This window comes from Phocoena sinus, chromosome 1, assembly GCF_008692025.1.
Source record: "Phocoena sinus isolate mPhoSin1 chromosome 1, mPhoSin1.pri, whole genome shotgun sequence".
Lineage (NCBI taxonomy): Eukaryota > Metazoa > Chordata > Mammalia > Artiodactyla > Phocoenidae > Phocoena > Phocoena sinus.
The window spans coordinates 171,295,869-171,321,229 of NC_045763.1; the positions used below are offsets into that span (position 1 = coordinate 171,295,869).

General features: G+C 37.0%; 1 protein-coding gene across 1 annotated transcript in view; it reads left to right on the top strand.

Moving 5' to 3' along the window:
- USH2A (usherin) overlaps window positions 1-25,361 on the top strand; it is an 815,986-nt gene that overhangs the window by 277,116 nt on the left and 513,509 nt on the right. Inside the window, 1 exon segment of the mRNA XM_032639255.1 lies at window positions 21,571-21,701. Coding sequence (XP_032495146.1) covers window positions 21,571-21,701 — 131 coding nt within the window.

Genomic DNA, 25,361 nt, shown 5'->3' on the forward strand with positions numbered 1-25,361 from the left:
GACACAACGACCCAAAACCTATGGGATGCAGCAAAAGCAGTTCTAAGGGGGAAGTTTATAGCAATACAAGCCCACCTTAAGAAGCAGGAAACATCTCGAATAAACAACCTAACCTTGCACCTCAAGCAATTAGAGAAAGAAGAACAAAAAAAACCCAAAGCTAGCAGAAGGAAAGAAATCATAAAAATCAGATCAGAAATAAATGAAAAAGAAATGAAGGAAACAATAGCAAAGATCAATAAAACTAAAAGCTGGTTCTTTGAGAAGATAAACAAAATAGATAAACCACTAGCCAGACTCATCAAGAAAAAAAGGGAGAAGACTCAAATCAATAGAATTAGAAATGAAAAAGGAGAAGTAACAACTGACACTGCAGAAATAAAAAAAATCATGAGAGATTACTACAAGCAACTCTATGCCAATAAAATGGACAATCTGGAAGAAATGGACAAATTCTTAGAAATGCACAACCTGCCAAGACTGAATCAGGAAGAAATAGAAAATATGAACAGACCAATCACAAGCACTGAAATTGAAACTGTGATTAAAAACCTTCCAACAAACAAAAGCCCAGGACCAGATGGCTTCACAGGTGAATTCTATCAAACGTTTAGAGAAGAGCTAACACCTATCCTTCTCAAACTCTTCCAAAATATAGCAGAGGGAGGAACACTCCCAAATTCCTTCTACGAGGCCACCATCACCTTGATACCAAAACCAGACAAGGATGTCACAAAGAAAGAAAACTACAGGCCAATATCACTGATGAACATAGATGCAAAAATCCTCAACAAAATACTAGCAAACAGAATCCAACAGCACATTAAAAGGATCATACACCATGATCAAGTGGGGTTTATTCCAGGAATGCAAGGATTCTTCAATATACGCAAATCTATCAATGTGATAAACCATATTAACAAATTGAAGGAGAAAAACCATATGATCATCTCAATAGATGCAGAGAAAGCTTTCGACAAAATTCAACACCCATTTATGATAAAAACCCTCCAGAAAGTAGGCATAGAGGGAACTTTCCTAAACATAATAAAAGCCATATATGACAAGCCCACAGCAAACATCATCCTCAATGGTGAAAAACTGAAAGCATTTCCACTAAGATCAGGAACAAGACAAGGTTGCCCACTCTCACCACTCTTATTCAACATAGTTTTGGAAGTTTTAGCCACAGCAATCAGACAAGAAAAGGAAATAAAAGGAATCCAAATCGGAAAAGAAGAAGTAAAGCTGTCACTGTTTGCAGATGACATGATACTATACGTAGAGAATCCTAAAGATGCTACCAGAAAACTACTAGAGCTAATCAATGAATTTGGTAAAGTAGCAGGATACAAAATTAATGCACAGCACAGAAATCTCTGGCATTCCTATATACTAATGATGAAAAATCTGAAAGTGAAATCAAGAAAACACTCCCATTTACCATTGCAACAAAAAGAATAAAATATCTAGGAATAAACCTACCTAAGGATACGAAAGACCTGTATGCAGAAAATTATAAGACACTGATGAAAGAAATTAAAGATGACACAAATAGATGGAGAGATATACCATGTTCTTGGATGGGAAGAATCAACCTTGTGAAAATGACTCTACTACCCAAAGCAATCTACAGATTCAATGCAATCCCTATCAAACTACCACTGGCATTTTTCACAGAACTAGAACAAAAAATTTCGCAATTTGTATGGAAACACAAAAGACCCCGAATAGCCAAAGCAATCTTGAGAACGAAAAAAGGAGCTGGAGGAATAAGGCTCCCTGACTTCAGACTATATTACAAAGCAACAGTAACCAAGACAGTATGGTACTGGCACAAAAACAGAAAGATAGATCAGTGGAACAGGATAGAAAGCCCAGAGATAAACCCACGCACATATGGACACCTTATCTTTGATAAAGGAGGCAGGAATGTACAGTGGAGAAAGGACAGCCTCTTCAATAAATGGTGCTGGGAAAACTGGACAGGTACATGTAAAAGTATGAGATTAGATCACTCCCTAACACCATACACAAAAATAAGCTCAAAAGGGATTAAAGACCTAAATGTAAGGCCAGAAACTATCAAACTCTTAGAAGAAAACATAGGAAGAACACTCTATGACATAAATCACAGCAAGATCCTTTCTGACCCACCCCCTAGAGTAATGGAAATAAAAACAAAAATAAACAAATGGGACCTAATGAAACTTCAAAGCTTTTGCACAGCAAAGGAAACCATAACCAAGACCAAAAGACAACCCTCAGAATGGGAGAAAACATTTGCAAATGAAGCAACTGACAAAGGATTAATCTCCAAAATTTACAAGCAGCTCATGCAGCTCAATAACAGAAAAACAAACAACCCCATCCAAAAATGGGCAGAAGACCTAAATAGACATTTCTCCAAAGAAGATATACAGAATGCCAACAAACACATGAAAGAATGCTCAACATCATTAATCATTAGAGAAATGCAAATCAAAACTACAATGAGATATCATCTCACACCAGTCAGAATGGCCATCATCAAAAAATCTAGAAACAATAAATGCTGGAGAGGGTGTGGAGAAAAGGGGACACTCTTGCACTGCTGGTGGGAATGTGAATTGGTTCAGCCACTGTGGAGAACAGTATGGAGGTTCCTTAAAAAACTACAAATAGAATTACCATATGACCCAGCAATCCCACTACTTGGCATATACCCTGAGAAAACCAAAATTCAAAAAGAGTCATGTACCAAAATGTTCATTGCAGCTCTATTTACAATAGCCAGGACATGGAAACAACCTAAGCGCCCATCATCGGATGAATGGATAAAGAAGATGTGGCACATATACACAATGGAATATTACTCAGCCTTAAAAAGAAATGAAATTGAGCTATTTGTAATGAGATGGATAGACCTAGAGTCTGTCATACAGAGTGAAGTAAGTCAGAAAGAAAAAGACAAATACCGTATGCTAACCCATATATATGGAATTTAAGGGAAAAAAATGTCATGAAGAACCTAGGGGTAAGATAGGAATAAAGACGCAGACCTACTGGAGACCGGACTTGAGGGTATGGGGAGGGGGAGGGGTGAGTTTTGACAGGGCGAGAGAGAGTCATGGACATATACACACTAACAAACGTGGTAAGGTAGATAGCTGGGGGGAAGCAGCCGCAAGGCACAGGGATATTAGCTCGGTGCTTTGTGACAGCCTGGAAGGGTGGGATGGGGAGAGTGGGAGGGAGGGAGACGCAAGAGGGAAGACATATGGGAACATATGTATATGTATAGCTGATTCACTTTGTTATAAAGCAGAAACTAACACACCATTGTAAAGCAATTATACCCCAATAAAGATGTTTAATAAAAAAAAAAAAAAAAGAGTCATGTACCCAAATATTCACTGCAGCTCTGTTTACAATAGCCAGGACATGGAAGCAACCTAAGTATCCATCAACAGATGAAAGGATAAAGAAGATGTGGCACATATGTAAAATGGAATATTACTCAGCCATAAAAAGAAACGAAGTGGAGTTAGTTGTAGTGAGGTGGATGGACCTAGAGTCTGTCATACAGAGTGAAGTAAGTCAGAAAGAGAAAAACAAATACCGTATGCTAACACATATATATGGAATCGAAAAAAAAAAAAAAAGGCATGAAGAACCTAGGGGCAAGACAGGAATAAAGACACAGACCTACTAGAGAATGGACTTGAGGATACGGGGAGGGGGAAGGGTAAGCTGGGACAAACTGAGAGAGTGGCATGGACATATATACACTACCAAATGTAAAATAGATAGCTAGTGGGAAGCAGCCGCGTAGCAAGGGAGATCAGCTCCATGCTTTGTGACCAGCTAGAAGGGTGGGATAGGGAGGGTGGGAGGGAGGGAGACGCAAGAAGGAAAAGGTATGGGGACATATGTATAACTGATTCCCTTTGTTATAAAGCAGAAACTAACACACCATTGTAAAGCAATTATACTCCAATAAAGATGTTAAAACCCCCCCAAAAACCTAGAGTAAGATTCCAAGTATCTAAGGCAGTGGAAGTAGTTGCCTGACAGTGATTGCAAGACTATCTGTACGAAATGGAAAGGAAGATAAGCAACTTGAGAAGTCTCTTGCTATAAAATCAGAACTGAAAAGGCAGTTAGATGAAAATTCTAGTTCATTAATTTATAAAGTCACACACTACTACAGGATTTTAGAGATCACCTAATCCAGTACATCTATTAACTGAGGCCTATTCTGTACAGGAAATAAGCATCCTGGCTTATGTATGTTTCAGAAAGTATCTGGTGATAATTCTTCCTTGTATACTTATCATTTGGAGATTGTAAAGCATGATTGGTCCTTATAACAGTGACATTCAGGCAGTCACAGTTTTTAATTGTTCCTAGGTTGAAATGGAGGATTATTTTTTTTAATTTTGCGGTACACGGCCTCTCACTGTTGTGGCCTCTCTCGTTGCGGAGCACAGGCTCCGGACGTGCAGGCTCAGCGGCCATGGCTCACGGGCCCAGCCGCTCCGCGGCATGTGGGATCTTCCCGGACCGGGGCACGAACCCGTGTCCCCTGCATCGGCAGGCGGACTCTCAACCACTGCGCCACCAGGGAAGCCCTGGAGGATTATTTTAAAAGATGAAAGAGAGCATTCTTTGTTTTATAAAGATTAGGGTTAGCTACTGTTTCTCAAAACTTCCTACACAGTAAAATTCTTTATTCTTATTTTTCTCTAGTATTTCCCTACTTTTTATCCTAATCTTCATTTACAATGTAATTTTTAGAATGCTGCTCTAATGTTTCCCAAGTTCTTTAGTAGTAAGCAGATGAAAAACAATTTAAGTTTAAAAATTAAGAAATAATACATATTTAAATAAATAACACATTTGGCATTCTAATAAAGAGTTAGCCGTTTGGGGATTAATTCCAGGCCATTTCTATTATTTTCAGATTAGTTTTCAATTGTTATTTTGTTAACTATAGTCAATGAAGATTTTGTTATTCATGTATTTATAGGGCTGGTTAGCCATAAATATTTTATGAATGGAGACATTTTTAGCACCATCTAATGGCAGTCAAGTAAAAAGAAAAACTTTTTTCCAATTTAGAACTTATTTGCATAATTCAAATTAAGCTGTACAGCTAGAGTTGCTTCTATATGAAACTGAACTTCTACATTCCCTAATGTACCAAACAGGCAACTAGAAATCCATCCCCAAGCAAGTGGTATGAGTGGGAATGAAGCAGAAGGGATATTTTAGAATGAAGCCAAAGGATTTTTGCTTTCTTTATGAGGGCAAAGATAAGAAAATATCTATGTAATAGAATGCATTAAATGTGAAGAGTTATTTTAATTTTAGAAGCTCATGCATCAAGACTCCATTCTCCACACCCCAGTAAATTTCCTGACAAAATACACCTTGACTATTACATTAACATATTTAATTTGTGTTGTTTTACAGCAGTTCTTTATAAATCTTTGGCCAATTTAATATACTGATCTATAAGGCGCCTTTGATCTCTCATAGATTTGTTTTAAAACTGAGTCATATCTTTGTTTATTCTATTGGAATTTTCTATTGAATGAGAGATGAACAATGTGGCTTATGTCAGAGACAAGTAACTCTTATCCCAGGCTATACCTGTTTCTTTCATATGGCTCCTAGCAGGATTTGAAAAAATTGTTGACTGTCACATCCTTAGCATCGGGATCAATGGATTTGGTTGAGTGATGCATCTGAAGGAGAGTTTAGTGATGACACCGGATTCTAGTACCTTTCATCCTCATCTCAGTGTTTTGGTTTGATACTTCCTTCTACAATACAAGGAAGGGGCACTAGGCAGACTGTAAAAGCTAAATTCTAGCAGATATTTTTTAAAGTCAACAAGAAAGAGAGATACTGGTTGTGACAGTAGTTTAAAAAGCTTCGGGAAAATGCCTGTCTTCTACTACAATATCTTCTTTTTTTATGAACGTTTATCTATATCTGTCACTTGGCTTTAGAAGCCCTATGTGCTCTTTACAACGTTGTCCACCAGCTAACTTATAATTCATCCTTCACAATCCAGCTCAGTCATCACAGCTTCTGTGAACTTTCACATATGCTGCTCTGCCCTCATTTTAACAGTTAGTCTCTCTCTCTCTTTTTTCTTTTTTTTTGCTATTTAACATCTGTGAATTGCATATCCTTCTTTAAGTATGTCATTTGTAGTGTTTTGTATTCATTTGGCCCATCTACTGTAGAATAAGTTCTATATGAGATGAGTATTATGTCTTTCTTATCTTTATTTCTCAGAAAAAAAGTATATTTTGGTGAAAGAAAAGGTAAATTAATGGAACCAAGTTATGTTTAAATTATTGTCTATTTAATTTTCTCTATGTTTACAAGTTAAAATATTTTAAAGTAAGTTGTTGTTTTCGTATTCTTTTATTCCTGCTAAAAGTTATCTCATGTTAATTGGTTTGGGGTTTTTAAATTTAATGTAAAATTTGATTGACTTCTCTCAACCAGTGGATCAATATCTATTTCTAAAGGGAAAAAAATGTTTACCGCTATAATTGAAGGTTAAAAGGAAAATATGTCTGACCTAAAAGCTATTCTGCATTTTTGAAGGATTCTTATGAGAGGACCATAGTTATCTATACGTAAAGTATAGATTTAGAAAATATAGGCATACTTTCAAGCAAGAGAGATTCAGGATTTGCCACAAGGAAAATTTTTCAATATAAAGGTGATTCACCAGTTGAACAAATAAGTGGATAAATATATCAATCTTTAGAAAAATATAGAAGTAGCACTAAAAAGATAGAGATCTATGGTCGCTGTCACATGTCACTGTTCTAGCAGTCTTATCAATGCAATAAGAAATAGGAATTATAAAACTTGGACTTAAAATGATCAAATAATCATTATTTTCCGATAATATTATCTCCTATAAAATCCAAGACAATCTGCTAAAAATATGTCACTAATAGAACAGTCTACAAGTGACTGGATCTATATGTAAATCAGTTGCTTTACTGTTCCCACAAAAACACTTATAAAATTAATAGAAACTTCTGCTTCAAATTTGGAGGTAGAAGAGTGAGAAGGACTTTCACTACCATGGTAACAACAAGAAAAATCTAGGCTAAATAAATATCATACTTTTCTGTGAGGCTATCAAAGAGCAGGTAATGCAGAAAAGCCTGGACAAACTGAATTTTAGTAAGAAACAAGTGTTTCATAGTTGAAGAGAGAGCTGTGGAACTTTCTATATCTGAGGGTGGGTACTTGGTCCCAGAGGTATAAGCCTGATATATATATAGGGAAAATCTTCAGAGTCAAGAAGAAATCAGCTGTCAACTGTCAGTGTGCCCTGGTGACATGACATGAGATCTAGAAGAAGTCCAAATGCCAAAACAAGTAGCTCAGTTCCCAAATCCTATTATGCTCTCCACTCATATTTTGCCAAGAAAGTATCTGCTGAAGAGGGCCTAGAAATGGACTCCTACACATTCTTCCAGTGATTGATTCCAGAGATATGAAAGGATTGAATCCAAATTTGAACTAAAAAATCTACAGTCTCCTGCCAGTTTAAATATGAATAAAATCAAAACAATGACATCACCAGTCATTGGGAGTTGGGATAATCACAAGTGAACTCAATGTAATTAGAGCCCAATTTCAGTTCAACACAGTCAGTAGAGGCATATTTCCAGATGACCAAATTATTAAAATTAGAATGAAAATAGTATAGCAAATATTATAAATATTCTAAAGAATTTAAAGGTAAAAATACATGTAGTAGATAAAGAGAATACAGCATTTTAGAAGAGAAATGATTGCTCTAAAAGGAATAAAATAAAAGAAGTTCAAAATCTTTACTGGATGAGCTTAACAGCAGCTGGACAGTGCAAAACAAAAGATTAATGAATTTGAACATAGATAGTTATAAAATAACCATATGAAAACAAAGAGAAAAAAGATTGAAAGAAAAACAGGATGAGTAACCTGTGAGATAATATCAGGAGTTCTAACTTACGTGGAGACAGGGTTCCAGGAAGTAGACAAAGAGAAAATAGGCAGAAAAAAATATTTGAGGAAACAACTGCTGATAAATCTTCAGATTTTGTGATAAAACAGCAGCCTATGGATCAGAGAAGCTCAGTGACTTTCAAACAGGATAAATACAATGAAAATCACATCTTAGACATATTATAGTAAAAATTACTGAAACAAAATTAAATAAAAAGAAAGAAACTTAGATAAAATTAATCAAATATACTAACAATAGTTGAAAAAAGTATAAAAGTAGCATTTAAAAGAGCATCCAAAACATAATACTTAAATTTAACAAAATAAGTGAAAAGATTCTACACCCAAAATTGTAAAATGACTTAGGAAAATTAAAGTAAATATAAATAAATGAGAAGACTTATCATGATTGTGGATGATAAACAAAAGGTTGTTAAAACAGTCCTTCCCCTCAAGTCAATCTATAGGCTTCATGTAATTTCAATCAAAATTACAGCAAGCTTTTTTTTTTTTTTTTTGCGGTATGCGGGCCTCTCACTGTTGTGGCCTCTCCTGTTGCAGAGCACAGGCTCCGGACGTGCAGGCTCAGTGGCCATGGCTCATGGGCCCAGCCGCTCCGCGGCATGTGGGATCTTCCCGGACCGGGGCACGAACACGTGTCCCCTGCATCAGCAGGTGGACTCTCAACCACTGCGCCACCAGGGAAGCCCCAGCAAGCTTTTTAAAAGAAATTCTCAAGTTGATTCTACAAGTTAAAAGGAAATTCAAAAGGTCTAGAATATTTGAAAACAAGATTGAATATAGTCTGATGAATTTGTCAGACTTATGCTATCTGACTTCATGACTTAAAATAAGGCCACAAAAATCAAGAGATTGTATTATTTGTGAAGTACTGACAAATAGATTAGAAATAGACCCAAATTTCCATTGTCAATTAAATTTGGTGAAGTTAAGGCAATTCAATGAGGAAAGCACAATCTTTTCACCAATGATATTGCATAATCTGGAGTGATATGGAAAAAATGAAGCTGGATCCCTACCTCACATCATACATACAAGTTAATCTGAGATGGAGTCAAAGTCCTAAAAATAAAAGCTAAAATTATAAAGCTTTTAGGAGAAAAATGAGAGAATATCTTGGTGACCTTGATGTTGGTAAAGACTTCTTAGGATATAAAAACGCTATCCATTCAAAAATGATAAATTCAACTTCTTCAAAAGATGCTAAGAATATGAAAAGACAAGCCACAGAATGAGTCATAGGCTACGTTTATGTTTTAGTAAGAAAATACCAAGCAATTTTCTGAAATGGTTGTTCCATCTTACATTTACATACAGCAGAATTTAGTGTTTTTAATTTTAGCCATTCTAATGAGTATAACATGGTATCTCATTGTAGTTTTAATTTGCAGTTCCCTGATGATTGATGAAACTGAGCATCTTCCTTGTGAACCTTATTATTCACATATCAGGGTTTGTTGGTCATGACTGTTTAAACTTTTTAATTTTTAAAATTCTTTTATACAATTTTAAAGGTTACATTCCATTTACAGTTATCACAAAATATTGGCTATAGTCCCCGTGTTGTACAATGTATCTTTGTAGCGTATCTTATACGCTTCGTACCCCCACTCTCCACCACTGTATAGCTCCTCTTCCCTCTCTCCACTGGTAACCACTAGTTGGTTCTCTATATCTGTGAGTCTGCTGCTTTTTTGTTATATTTACTAGTTTTTTTGTATTTTTTAGATTCTACATACAAGTGATATCATACAATATTTGTCTTTCTCTGACTTATTTCACTTAGCACAGTGCCCTCCAAGACCATCCATGTTGCTGCAAATAGCAAAATCCCATTCTTTGTAATGGCTGAGTAGTATTCCATTGTATATATACCACATCTTCTTTAGCCATTCATCTGTCAGTGGACATTTATGTTACTTCAGTATCTTGGCAATTATAAACAATGCTGCTTTGAACATTGGGGTGCTTGTATATTTTTGAATTAGTGTTTTTATATATGTATTTATTTATTTATTTTTGGATATATACCCAGGAGTGGAATTGCTGGGTCATATGGTAGTTCTATTTTTAGTACTTTGAGAAACTCCATCCTGTTTTCCACAGTGGTTGCATCAATTTACACTCCCACCAACAGTGTACAGGAGTTCCGTTTTCTCCACATCCTGGCCAGCATTTGTTATTTGTGTTCTTTTTGATGATGGCCATTCTGACAGGTGTGAGGTAATATCTCATTGTGGTTTTGATTTGCATTTCCTTGATGATTAAGCTATGTTGAGCATCTTTTCATTTGCCTCTTGGCCAGTTTCATTTCCTCTTTGAAAAAAATGTATTGAGTTGTAGGATTTCATTGTAGGATTTCTTTATATATTCTGCATATCCATGTCAGTTATGAGAATTTGAAATTCTGGTTCAAGATTTTTTTTTCATATCTGTAATTGCTTTTTAGCAGCTCTTGTATTCATGCTGGGGAGCTGTGTTATAGTTTCCTCTAATTATAGTTTCTGTGCTTGGATTTTGGAGGGAAGAATTTTCTTCAGCTAAAATGTTTTGGTTCTCAATTTCATTTTGTTCTTACAGTAGCTGTATAAGGATGTTATATGATAATTTCCAGTCATTTTGAAATGTCTTACCTTTTGCTGAATATGCAGTACCAATGGTGTATCAGTTAGGATGAAGGTTTGGGGTAGGTTTTTTGGTTCAAGAGAGACACATCCTGTTGTTTTTGTGAATGGTGATAGATGGTGCGCTCTGTGTTGATTTGCGCGTTTTCTGAGATTCTCTTTTGTTAATTCAGAACTCTTAATTTCCTGTTTGCTTCCTTCTCTGCTGCTAAGAGATAGGGCTCCTTGTAGTGCCTTCCCTTTCTTCTGGAAGCAGTGCCTTCCACAGATCGCTCTTTCTTTTCCTGGACCCTTTCAGGCCTCTTTCTTTGAATATCTCAGTAGCCAATATTTTGTTCTCAGTGTTGTTGTTGTTGTTGTTGTTTGTTTACTTGCTTGCTTGTTTCTTTAACTCAGGGAGGAACTGACTTTCAGGGGGTGATTTTGTCTGACTTCTGCCATGGCTGGGTCCTTGCTGCCCTCTGCCCTTTTCTGTTCATTCTTTATTCCACTCTCAACTCCAGTGTGAACTCTGGTGCTGACTCTTCTGGTTTAGAATGTTTATTTCTCTATTTCACATATTGAAGTTTTTAGAATTCTCTGTCTCCTAGTGACTCTATGGCTTGGCCCTAGTGGCCACTCTATGGCCCTAGTGGCTTGGGTTATGGTGATTATATTTGTTCTCCTTCATGATCAGAATGGTTTTTAGAGAAAAATGTGGAAATATTAGGCTGCTATCATTATCCAATGGGAAGCTGAATCATCTGGACTAAAATTTTAAATGTTATAGTCATGAATATGCTAAAAGAAACTATTAAAGACTACTTTTTATTATTTTGTGAGGAAGGAAGTACTTTCTAATTAAAGCACAAATTCTAGAAGAAATTAAGAAAAAATGTTTTAAAATATTGAGTCGTTTTATTTTAGCCTATAGAATAATGAAAAACAACAACATAAGGTTAAAAGGCACACAGCAAACTGGGAGAAAGTATTTGAAACATCTATCTAGACAAAGGATCAATGAGGTATCACCTCACACTGGTCAGAATGGCCATGATCAAAAATGTCTACAAATAATAAATGCTGGAGAAAGTGTGGAGAAAAAGGAACCCTCCTACACTGTTGGTGGAAATGTAAATTGGTGTAGTCACTGTGGAGAACAGTATGGGGGTTCCTTAAAAAACTAAAACTAGAGCTACCATATGATCCTCCTATTCCACTCCTGGGCATATATCCAGAGAAAAACATAATTAGAAAAGATACATGCAACCCGATGTTTGTAGCACTATTTAAAATAGCCAAGACGTGGAAACAACCTGAATATCTATTGATGGATGAATGGATAAAGAAGATGTGGTGTATATATACAGTGGAATATTACTCAGCTGTAAAAAAAAAAAAAAAAAAAAAAAGAATGAAATAATGTCATTTGCATCAATATGGACGGACCTGGAGATTATCATACTAAGTGAAGTAAGTCAGACACAGAAAGGCAAATACCATATGATATCACTTATATGTGGAATCTAAAAATAGGATACAAATGAACTTATTTACAAAACAGAAATAGAATCACAGACATAGAAAACAAAGCTATGGTTACCAAGGGGAGCAGGGGAGGAATAAATTACAAGGGTTTTTAAAAAAAGGATCAACATTTAATCTTTCAAAAATTTATTGAGGGCTTAGAATGAAGCAGGCACTGTTCTAGATTTATATTTTAAGGGATGGAGATAAAGGGAGGTAAATGAAATAAATGATGAAAATATACTGTGGGTTGGAGATGGTGAGTGCTATGCAGAAAGGCAAAGCAGACGGGTGATTATAATCGTTAATAAACCAGTCTTAATGGGTCTCTCAGAGAAGTTGAATTTGAGAAAAGGCCTGTTAAAAAAATGAGATACCAAACCATGCAGATACCTGGGAAAGATGTTTGCAGGCAGAGGGAAGAACAATTACTGAGGTAGCCAGAGTGGAGAAAGGGAGGGGAAACATAATTGGAAATGGGAGACATAGTGAAGGCTGGATTATTTAAGATGTTGTAGGCTATTAGGATGACTTCAGCTTTTACTTGATGTGAGACAAGAAGCCTTTGGTGGTCACCAGGCAGAGGAAAGACGTGACCAGAAATGTCCTTTGATAGGATGACTCTATTATTTTAGAATAGACTATAGTGTGTGTGTGTGTGTGTGTGTGTGTGTGTGTGTGTGTGTTGTGTGGGGGGCATGGAGCAAGGATGGAAAAAGGGAGGTCAAAAATGTTAGGGGAGATAATTACAATAATCCAGGAGACAGAGAATGGTGACTCATAATATATGATGACCCACAATATTTAAAGAACTCAAATAAGGGCTTTCCTGGTGGCGCAGTGGTTGAGAGTCCACCTGCCGATGCAGGGGTCAAGGGTTCATGCCCCAGTCCGCGAGGATCCCACGTGCCGTGGAGCAGCTGGGCCCGTGAGCCATGGCCGCTGAGCCTGCGCGTCCGGAGCCTGTGCTCCGCAACGGGAGAGGCCACAACAGTGAGAGGCCCGTGTACCGCAAAAAAAAAAAAAAAAAAAAAAAAAGAACTCAAATAAGTCAAGTAGAAACCAATAAACAGACCTTCGAAATTGGACAAGAGACATTTGCGTGCACAGCTCCCATAAATGTATATGGCTATCTTTATGGCTAACATATATATGAAGTTTTTACTATCACCAATAATATGAAAAGTGAATTGAAACAAACCTGAATTCTCATTCTTTCGTCTCAGATTTTGAAATATCCATTATTGACCAGAGTATGTGGATGTGGTCATTCAAACTCTGAAAAAGTATTGGGTTGGCCAAAAGGTTCCTTTGGTTTTTATGTAAAAATAAAAGACACATTTTTCATTTTTACCAAGAATTTTATTAAACAACGTGTTCACCATTTTGTTCTACCTTCTGCCATTTTTCAGGCAACTTCATAACTCCATCTTCCCAAAAGTTTTTATCTTTTTGAGCAAAGAACTGTTCTAGGTGCCTTTTACAGTCTTCCACAGAATTGAAATTTTTCCATTAAGAGAATGTTTTAAAGACCAAAATAAATGGAAATTCAAAGGTGCAATGTCTGGTGAATACAGCAGGTGAATCAGAACTTCCCAGCCAAGCTGTAACAGTTTTTGCCTGGTCATCAAAGAAACACTTGGTCTTGCGTTATCCTGATGGAAGATTATGCGTTTTCTGTTGACTAATTCTGGACGCTTTTTGTCGAGTGCTGTTTTCAGTTGGTCTAATTGGGAGCAGTACTTGTTGGAATTAATTGTTTGGTTTTCCAGAAGGAGCTCATAATACAGGACTCCCTTCCAATCCCACCATATACACAACATCCCCTTCTCTGGATGAAGACCGCCCTTTGGTGTGGTTGGTGGTGGTTCATTTCGCTTGCCCCTTGATCTCTTCTGTTCCACATTACTGTACAGTATCCACTTTTCATTGCCCATCACAATTTGTTTTTAAAATGGAACATTTTTGTTATGTTTAAGTACAGAATCGCATGGGAAGTATGGTCAAGAAGGTTTCTTTCACTTAACTTATGTGAAACCCAAATATCAAAGTGATTAATATAACCAAGCTGGTGCAAATGATTTTCGACGCTTGATTTGGATATTTTGAGTATGTCGGCTATCTCCCGTGTGGTATAACGTTGATTGTTCTCAATTAATATCTCTATTTGATTGCTATCAACTTCAACTGGTCTACGCGACCATGGAGCATCATCCAGCAAGAAATCTCCAGCATGAAACTTCGAAGACCACTTTTGACACATTCGATCAGTCCCAGCACCTTCTTCATACACTGCAGAAATCTTCTTTTGCGTTTCAGTTGCATTTTTACCTTTCTTGAAATAATAAAGCATAACATGCAGAAAATGTTGCTTTTTTTCTTCCATCTTCAACATTAAAATGCCTACATAAAAATTCACCAATTTTGATGTCTATTTTTAAATACGCACTGATATGACAGCTGTCACATGCAGTCTAACAAAATTGTTTCAAATGATGTTAAAGACAACTAAGCGCTATTAGAGCCATCTTACAGAAAAAAACAAACGAATTTTTTTGCCAACCCAGTATTTGAATCAATTATTAGTTTTCAAAGACCATATGGCAATATGAGTAGAATTTTTAGAGATTAATCTCTTTGACTGAACATTACCTTAGAGCCTACCAATATGCAAGCAAAACCGTTTGTTGCAATACTACTTTTAATATCAAAAAATCAGAAACCAACTAAATGTTATCTAAGATAAAATTATAAAATAAAGTATGTAAATGTATTTAGTTATTAGAGAATATCACGTATCTTTGTGAACTAAAGTGGAAAGATATCTTCTCTATGTTACAAAGTGAAAAACACTTACAGAAGCATTTTTCACAATAGCTGAGATATGGAAACAGCCCAAATGTCCATCAGTGGATGAATGGATAAAGAAAATATACATACATACACAAACAGGTACAACGGAATATTATTCAACCGTGAGAAAGAAATCCTACCATTTGCAACAAAATGGATGAACCTGGAGGGCATTATGCTAAGTGAAATGACCCAGAGAGAGAAAGATGAATACTGTAGGATCTCACTGATATGTGGAATAAATTTTTTTTTAAAAAATCAAGCTCATACAAACAGGGAGTAGAATAGTGGTTACCAGGGGCTGGGGAGATGTTGGCCAAAGACTATAAAGTTGCAGTTATGTAGGATGAAAAAGCCTAGAGAGCTAATGTATAGGCATGATGACTACACTTAATAATACTATAATAATACTGAATGGAAAGGTGCTAAGAGAATAGATATCAGATGCACTTATCACACACAAAAATTAGTACCTATGTGAGGATATAGTATGTTAATTAGCTTGACTGTAGTAATCATTTCACTATGTATAAATCATCGTGTTGAACACCTTAAATATATGCAATTTTATTTTGAAAAATTTTAAAAACTTACAGAATAGTGTGCGTGATGTAATCCAATTTCAGTAAAGAAAAAACAGATAAACAATGACATACATGTGTATAAATATTTCTGAGAAAAACTTTGCCAAATTGTTGGCAGTAGTTTCTGTGAGGGTGACAGGTAAACCTATAGAGAATTTAAACTTTCAGCTTTTATAGTTTGAATTTTATGTAATTCTATTATTTCTTCATTTTCAGCAAACCTTTGTATTGAAGTTTAACATACAAACAGAAAAGTGCGAAAATCATAGGTGTACCGGTTGACAGATTTCAAAACCTGAATAGCTTTATGTAGCCAGCATGAAATTACTAGATAGAACAGTACTGATCCCCCAGAACCTCTGCATTGTGCCCTGTTCTAAACCCCAACCAGGATTACCACTATCTTGACCTCTAAAACCATAGATTTATTTTGCGTGGTTTTACGCTTGATGTAAAAGGGATCATGCAGTATGTATTCTTTTGTGCCTAGCATTTTTTATCCAATGTTTTGTTTGTGCGATTCATGCCTGTAGTTGCATGTGGCTCTATTTTGTTCATTCTCATTGCTATATTGTACCTCATTTATTTATCCTTTCTGCAGTTGGTGGGCATTTGTGTATGTTCCATTTTAATGGTATAATAAGTATTTCTATATACATACTTGTATATTTTTCTGAAGCTGTGTTTGTGTGTGTGTGTGTGTGTGTGTGTGTGTGTGTGTGTGTGTGTGTGTGTGTGTGTGGTGGGATATATAACTTGGAGTGGAATGGCTAGACCAAAAGGTATGCATATATTTAGGAGATATAAATTAATAAGTACTGCCAAGCAGTTTTTCAGAATGGTGGTGCCAGTTATACTCCCACTAGTAGTTATGAGCATTCCAGTTGCTCTATGTACTTGAGTATATTTAGTATTTTCTATTTTATTTTAGCCACTCTGGTGGGCGTTTAGTGGTATTGCATTTTATTTTGCATTTCTTTGATGACTGACAATGCTGAGCATCTTTTTCATACATTTATTTGTCATTTGGACATCATCTTTTTGAAGAGCCATTTGCCCCCATTCTTTTAATGAGTCATTCATCTTTTTTTTATTTACTTTTAGGAATTATATATATTTTTATTGGATATGTATGTTATCAGAAATATATTTTATAAATATCTTCTCCTGTTATGTTAGTTACCTTTTCACTCTCTTATTTGTGCCTTTTCTTAGACAAAAGTTCTTAATCCTAATACAATTTATAACCATTTCCCTTTCTATTATACTTTCACCTGTATTGTTTAAGAACTCTTTACCTATTCCATGGGCTTGTCATTGTACTGTTTTTATGATTAAAATTTTAAAGTTGCAAACACATTTACATAAAGCTAAGTATTTCCATGTGGATCTTGGATTTTCAGGTTTTTTAAAAATGTGAGACTATGGATGTATGTCTCTTTTATATATCTCTGTATCCCAATAGCCCAGAAGGGTGGCTGCACAAAGTATATTTTCCTAAAAATATTCCTTGGATGAATGAATAGATTTTTCTATTGAGATAGAAAAATGCTCTATCATTTCCCCAAATACTTGAAGCAAAAAATTGAACTTCAGAACATCTCCCGTTTTCTTTGCATCAAAATCTAAATTTTAGCAAGTGAGAAATATTTATTTTTCTGCCCAGTTCAGTCAGCATGGCTTTTTTTTTTTTTTTTTTTTTTTTTTTTTTTTGGGTTACGGGGGCCTCTCACTGTTGTGGCCTCTCCCGTTGCGGAGGACAGGCTCCGGACGCGCAGGCTCAGCGGCCATGGCTCACGGGCCCAGCCGCTCCGCGGCATGTGGGATCCTCCCAGACCGGGGCACGAACCCGTGTCCCCTGCATCGGCAGGCGGACTCCCAACCACTGCGCCACCAGGGAAGCCCCAGCATGGCTTTTTAACGCAAACCTCTAAAAAGAAAAATGCTTTGGTACTGCTCTGCTCTGCTCCACATGTCTTCTTATTCTTGAGCCCAGGATGAAAGCACACTCGTGAGGCACAGGAGAAAATAGGAGTCAAGATCAGTCGCACAGCATATATTTAAAGTTTCTTCTCTAACATGGTACCACATGTCTGCTTCCATTTCTTTGCCCGAAGCAAATCACGTGGCTGAGCCTAAAGTCAGCGGATGGGGATGTATAAGCATATGACTGACTACATGATTTAAGGCATTTGTCTCAAAAGATAGGATTTATCAGTGTCTACAGCATTAATTGTCAAGAACATGATGTTTCAATGGAAGTGTGCATATTTTTATTTCTTTACTTGCAAAAAAACCCCTCATTCATTATAAATCTTTGTAATGTAAGGAAACAATTTGACCATACAACAGCAAATCAAGTTACTTTACTAAATCTTCATTTCTCACAAGAAATACCCCTTGATCTGTGTATTCTATTTTAGTTGGGCTAAATTTTATCTAACATTTCTGTGTTATGGAAGTGTAAAAGCTGGAAATTAAATGGTGTGTCTGAAAAACACATGCATATTCTTGAAAAACATATGATATTAGTTGATTTTTCCCCAAGTATAACTTGGCTAAATATTTCTGCAATTCTTATTGTGATTCATAATTTCATTCATCAAATTTCCCTTCAACTGGGGACGAGTAGTTGTATTCCCAGACTGAGCAATTATTATTTTCTTCCCTCATTCAAATCCTGGCTTTTGCTCCCCTGGTTACCACCATGTAGATGCCTACAGCACCCTGGTAGAGAGTGTTGTTGTCTTCGTCTTCTGAATCGTAGCTATTTTTATGAAATAACCTTCAGTTGTTTAATTTTAAAGCAATAATCTTAATTATAGGATTTGATACCACATATGAAATTTTAAAATGGTCACAGAAAGGTAAGCCATCTGTAGAAGAGAGCCACTCTGAACCAAAAGGAGAGACACTTAAGAGAAGAAGAGTTGATAGAAATATGATTTTTCTCTGGTCAGAAGGTACACCAGATTTTGGCCATGTCTGTGCTTTTGTTGGCAGATGTGTCCTCCTTATATTTGACTGCGCCACCCTAATAATTTGTTTCTATGTCTCTCATTTCGTTCTCTACCAGATTTTTCTAGTGAGACCTCGATACCCACTGCCTACTCACGCATTCCATGAAAAATGATCACCCAGCAGTTTGGACTCTGCTCGTTCTACTCAATTGAAAAAGATAGTAATTACCAGCTCTGTGAGCTTTTCTTCAGCTCTCATTATTCTGGACCTATAGGAAATGTTTACACAGTTAACTAACTTTGCCTTCTTAACGTTCTCTCCTACCTATGTTTCCAGTTCACAATGTGATCCTGATTGTTCTAACTTTATTATTGGACCGATTCTTTCCTTAAGTCTGGGGCATTTTTCACAGTGGTCCTTGCTCTGTCTCCCAGGGACATGATTTATTGGCAGGTGATTGCCAATTTATTTTTCTAGCCCCATTTTCTCTTCTGAGATTTAGTTTCTCATTTCCAAACGATGGATAGTTTTTTCCTTTACATCATTAATATAAACTCACTGTGCCCCAGATGGAGCTTATATCCTCAACCCCATATTGTCTTCGGTACCTGACCTTTCTAGTTCTGTTAATAATGCTACTTTTCCCTCAGTAATTGGTGAAAAGAATTGACCATCTTACCCCCATCATCACCTCATAACCACTTGTTTTAAGGATTCTCTTCTGAAATATATAGACTCCATTCTTTCAATACATTGAGTTATGTGTCAGTCCTTAATTATCCTTATCATCTTATACCCCCAAAGCACAGCAGTATCCCAGCTGGTTCTTCTGTAGTTAAATTATCTACATCCTCCAGACATTCCACTGTTAGCTTGACTTTGAGCATCTTCTTCCCTTCCTCCACCCAAATTTTAAAGCCTTCCTTTTGTCTACAGGATAAATTCCAACTTTTTTAGTCCACTTAGTAGGAGAGGTGAGAGTAATAAAGCTAGTATCAGGGGTTCTAGTGAGTTTGGATACTGAAAAGTGATGTGTAGGGACAAACGATCTTATTCTAGGAAGTGACAGAGGCTCCGGGATGGAGCAGGTACTGAATCTAACAGCGAGAATGTAATATCCTAGAAGGTGGGATAAAGAGAATCAGAGAGTGTGAAGTAATGAAATATCAAAATGAGTAGGACAGGTATGTTTGAAAAGGACCAAAAGCATAAAATCTAGAAGACAAAGACGCAGAAGCTAAGAAGGCCAGGAGAAGTTTGAGTTGCCTCTTTGGAAAGTCTGAAGCCCACATGCCAGACTTGCCTTTGCTGGTATTAAAATAATTCACTCTAAAGATAGTTATGACACAATCTTCCTTTCCATCTTTGTCTTCTACTCAAACTTCTCAAGCCAGATACTCTATAGATGGCCTGAGATGGGGTCTTGCCTATTTCTCCAGATTCATCTCTTAACTGCCTCCTCCACATCCAGCTTTCCTTAATATTTTCCCTGCCTCCAGGCCTTTATACAGTTTCATCCAAAGTCCTTCATATTCTCTGAAAACAAGCTCAAGCATCTTATTCTTTGTGAAACCTTTCTTAACCCCTTTGAATCAAATTATATGTTGTAAACAGGTCTGTATCACTTATCACACCTCACCACAGTTTTTTTTTTAATTCTTTTTCACCAACTAGAATTTAATGTCAGGCACTGGCTTGTTAGTTTTTCTTCTTTATTGTGTATCAGAGTACTCAACAAATGTTAATGTTCCACAGAAAACGTATTTTATAAAATGGCAATCGGATGCTCACAAAATGATTTCTGACCTCCTGCCTCCACACCTGTGTTAAAACTTCTTCCTTACCACTATTGTACCTCCCACCTCCTTTCTTCACATCCATTTACTAAGTACACCAGGACACCATGTGATTTCTGGGGGTAGAAAGATGAATCAGACGTGGTTTCTGATTGCAGGAACCTGTTGTAGTCTATTGAATCCAGGGTAAATCCCTCAGCTACGTAGGAACTTTGGTTACCAGCCCAGCATGAAGGCAGCTCTGTCCCCTTCCAACTTACACAATCCTGGTTGACTATATTACTAATCAAATCAATAGCCATTAATTATTCAGTTTTGTGCTCTTGAGCTGTCATTTGGTTCTCATGTATGTTCTTGACCTTATTTGATTCTCCCTGTACGTCGTGTCTGTTAAGACACACACATTTTATATCTCCAGCTAAACTGGACACTCTTGAGAACAAAGATCTTAAACTTCTTTGCAAGTTTCAGTACATTAACAAAATGTCTTACACTGAGGAAGAGCTTGATAGTACGCATTGAGTGGGTGGGACACCCGTAGAATGGAGGTTGGGCCAGGTGGTGGTAGTGCGAAGACATCATAGAGAACTATTGCATGCTCCCCCTGCTTCCTGAGCAGGGGTAATTTCTGAGAGACAGGAGCACTGTGTGTCATGGGCAGTGCTGGTAGGTGATCTGAAGGGTGAGTGGAGCCCCTGGAATTCTAAAGGCTGCAGACCATTTGGTTACAGGATGGCATCCCAGAAAATTGGCTCTGTGGACCACTTCATAGCAGATTTTTCTCGTTTTTAGCTTCTACTTCTGGACAAGTTCTTTAAACTTCATAAGTATTTTAAACAAAGCTCCTTGTGTTTCTTTCACTCATGTCAAAAACGCATTTATTTTTATGACTCTGATAATATTACCACATTGATCCCCTGGTGTCCAATTTTGGGTTGACAACATATCTTTTTATGTTGATGAGTTTTGCATATATTTAAACTTCATTATATATTGATTAGCGGAGTGCAGGCTTGAGTTTCCAAGTGTGGGTTGGCATTCCTAATGGGATACAGTTAAAACCAAATGGCTGGGACCATCCCAGTGCATTGCTGTGTATAATTCCTTGACTGTACTCACTACGTCATAGATAATAATGAAAGTAAATGTACGTTTATCAGAAAGAATCAACAAAACCCAGCACTGATTCGCTGATTGCACTTGTCTCCCCAGGCATTAAGGCCAGCTTTCGAACGAGGGTGCCTGAAGGTTTGATTGTCTTTGCGGCATCACCTGGCAATCAGGAAGAGTATTTCGCAATTCAGTTGAAGAATGGACGCCCTTATTTTCTTTTTGATCCTCAGGTAAATGAGTAATCATAAGAGTTGATATTTTTGAGAGTTTACCAGGTACCAAGTGCTTATGTTTTCACAGTGAATCCTCGCCAAAACCTTAGAGGTGAGTACTCATTATTTCCACTTTACCAATGAGGAAAAAGAAACTTACAAAAGCGATTTGACTTGCCCACAGCTAAAATAGCAGAGCTTCAAAATCACATAGTCTGAGAATCTACATGCTTAACAACCATATGCTACCTTATAATGAGGATTAAAACTTTTAAATGCATTTGAATAGATCTGTTTTTATTTTCCTTGAGAGTAAAATTGTGTCTTTATCTCCCTTCCTCTTTCTCTTTTCCTTCCTCCCTTCCCCCCTTCCTTCTTCCCTTCCTTCCTTCCTTCCCTCCCTCCCTCCATCTCTCTCTCTTTTCCTCACTCTCCCTCTTTCTTTCTTTTCCTTTCTTCACCAGCAAATATTTAAGCATCTTTCGGGTGCTATCGGGCTGGGTATTGCAGACTCCACTAGTTTTAAAGTCAAATATGACCATGCCCCTATGAAACAATCTAGGTAGTATACAGTTAAAAAAAATAAAATATTCACGACTGTTACGAAAGACAAGTATGATGCTGTGTATTATGAGAGAATAAAGTAAAGTCTTTCTTTTAAGTTGTCTGTCTCCTCTGCAAATGTGATATTTAACTGAGATGCAAAACAATGAGGAAAAGTTGATCAGGACAAGAGTATATGTCTATACAAGAAGACATGTGTTTGAGGTGGGGCAGGCCAGAGGAAATACTGATGGGAGATGAGGGTAGGATCTGTAATAAAATTTCCAGGCAGAGCAAACAGCAAATATTTAGTGTCTGAGTTAGACAAGAACGTGGCATATTCAATACATTGAGATGAGTCTAATATGGCTGTAGCGTAGAGAACAAAGAGAACAGTGGTAGGTTGAAAAGTTGGGTAGAGACTAAGTAACTTAGGACCTGGGAAGGATTTGAGAGGATTTAAATTCTTCCTGAGGACAATGGGAAACTATTGCCTAGTTGTCTTCACTTTAGTTAAAGGAAGGTTCGTAAACATTTGCTGTTAAGCGCTGTGTTGAACCTGTGAGTAACTGAAATATAAGACTACCTCAAAGATTTTTCTCAGGTTTTCAACTTCAAACTGCTGATCTAAGACATAAATTATGCTTGCCAAATAAATGTTTAATGTTATATTATTAAAGGAGGCACAACTTTTCCCCTCTGTATCTAAGGGATCATGGGCCACGAGCTTCCTACATCCTGGAGACCCACTCACCTTTGAGAGGAAAGTCAGGGCCTGCTGGACCAAGTGTGTCTGAGCATCACCCAGGATCCCTGCAGAAGCCCTCAAGAGGCAGACGGAGTCGTTCCTGTGTTAGGAAGTGTTAGAGCCATGAATTGGCTACTGACAAGACCAGGGAAAGAAAGGTTTATTCCTGGTATTTTGACAGCGACCTGATAACCCCCTGGCCTGACCACTATAGGTCCTCAGGCACAAGGACCCCTGGGTGTCCCCTAGAATTGCACCTTCTTAAGGGATGCCAAGAGGTGGGCAATGAGTAAGCAAAAAGAAATAGCATCACACCTAAGCAGATCCAGCATCCAGAGAGAAAGGGCTGAGAAGCAGCTGTTTCCAAAGGCAAGGCAGATGGCATTGGGAAAACAAAAACAGCACACTGACGTTGATTCAGTTACGGAACTGAAAATATTATTTTTCATTTGAATCCTTTAAGTAGATTAATTAGAAGAGAGACTGCTGAGCCTCAGATTGCTAGGTCAAAATACATGACAAAAATATGAAAACATAAAGATGAAGGAAGGTGCTAATATTAAGAAGAAATTCAAAAGGAGAACAGAAAACACATGAACAAGGTAAAGAAGGATGGGAGAAGATAATGAAATCTAAAATAGGAGAGAATATATGATTTAATAGACTTGATTATAAATTTATTGAAAGGGCTCATCAAGTTCTAGTCAAGATTAAGCAAAGCTTGTTCTTCTGTAGGACCTCTGTGTGCCAGCCATTATTCTAAGTGTTCTCTCTATACATAAATACACACACACACACACACACACACACACACACACGTATTTAAACATCACAACAACTCTATAAAGCAGGTACTCACTATCCCCACTTTACAGGTGAACATCTGAATCATGGTTAAATTAATTTTCCCAAAGTTATACAGCTAATCTGTGACCAAGCTATTCAACATGAAACAAAAATGCTTGTTGATGTCCAGAGATTCAGTTTAAATACCATCCGCGCGCCATATTGGAAGGAAATATTTCAGCAAGGCTTCTAATCAGAAGGAAAAAATAAAGAATTTGAAATATAGAGGAGAAGTAGTGGTAAATAATAAACCTAAGGATATTAAGTTCAACCTAAGTATTTGATGACAAAATGACTAGAAGTGTGTTTTATGTGCCAAAGAATCTTTGACATAGAAGAGACACACAGCAAAGGGGGAAAAAAAAAGCCCTGATAATTGTTTGGTGCTAAAATTACTAAGAGTTGAAGGAGGGGGGGAAAAATGAGTGACTTAAAAGTTTCTAAAGGTATCAACTTAGTAGAGGGGGCATTAAGGGTATAGGTTATATTGGTTTCTTGTTTTCATAAAATAAATGGACAAAAATATTTGATTTTAAATGTTGTGACAACAGAAAGTAATTACTAATAGAACGAAAATTGTTAATTGTTCCAAGAACAATTAACAAGATAAAAAAAAGACTAAATGCTAAATTGTAAATATCAACAAAAAACATAAAAGAAAGGAAACAATCCAGAAAAATAGAAGAATATCAATGAGAAAGAAAAAATCTGGTTCTGCTGCTTCTACCTCAACCTGTTAATATCTAGGTATATTTGAGATCAAGCCAGATGGAGAAAAACTTTAATCATATAGCCATTTATTCATAGAGTTTTCAAAGTACACAAAGTGGGTTCATGTTGATTGTCTCATTTCATTCTTGAAGTAGCCACCTGAAGTAGGTATTGTTTTTTTCCCCGCTTTAGATGAAGTGTCTTAACTAGGGTCACATAGCGATCTAGTGATAGAACTGGCACTGGATTTAGTTTATTTCATTCAATGAAACATTGTTAAAAATGTGTCATATTCCAGGCACTGTGCTGGGCAGTTATGAGTTGGAAACACGGAAATGAGAAATGAACAAAATGCCGCTCCTGCCGTCCTCTCTCTAGACAACCCCCCTTCCAAGATTGGAGTAGAGTCCTGCTGGACTTGAACAGGGCAGTGTGCCAGGGTGGCTTCACGCTGCCTCACACTTACAATACAATCGGTCATACCCTCATAAACATCCATCCTGGTGTCTGTGAGTGTGATTCCAGATGACCATTCACACCCCAGAGCTACGTCTGTAATCATACAGTGGCCACGGGTTTGTTCACAGGTTTTGAGTATTTAATAAATGTGCCCTGCCTGCCTCCCGCCCCCCCACACCCACAATATACTCTAAACATATGGGGCAAAGTCTTTGCAGAACTACTCCAAAAATGATTCCACCAGCACTGAAACATGACTGCCATCTCTTTGTTATTTCTCTTTCTAAAAGATGTGATTGCTTCAGATTCTGCAGAATAGGAAGGGGAAGAAGTTAAATAATGCTTAACTCCACTCAGCCCCATTATTGCCA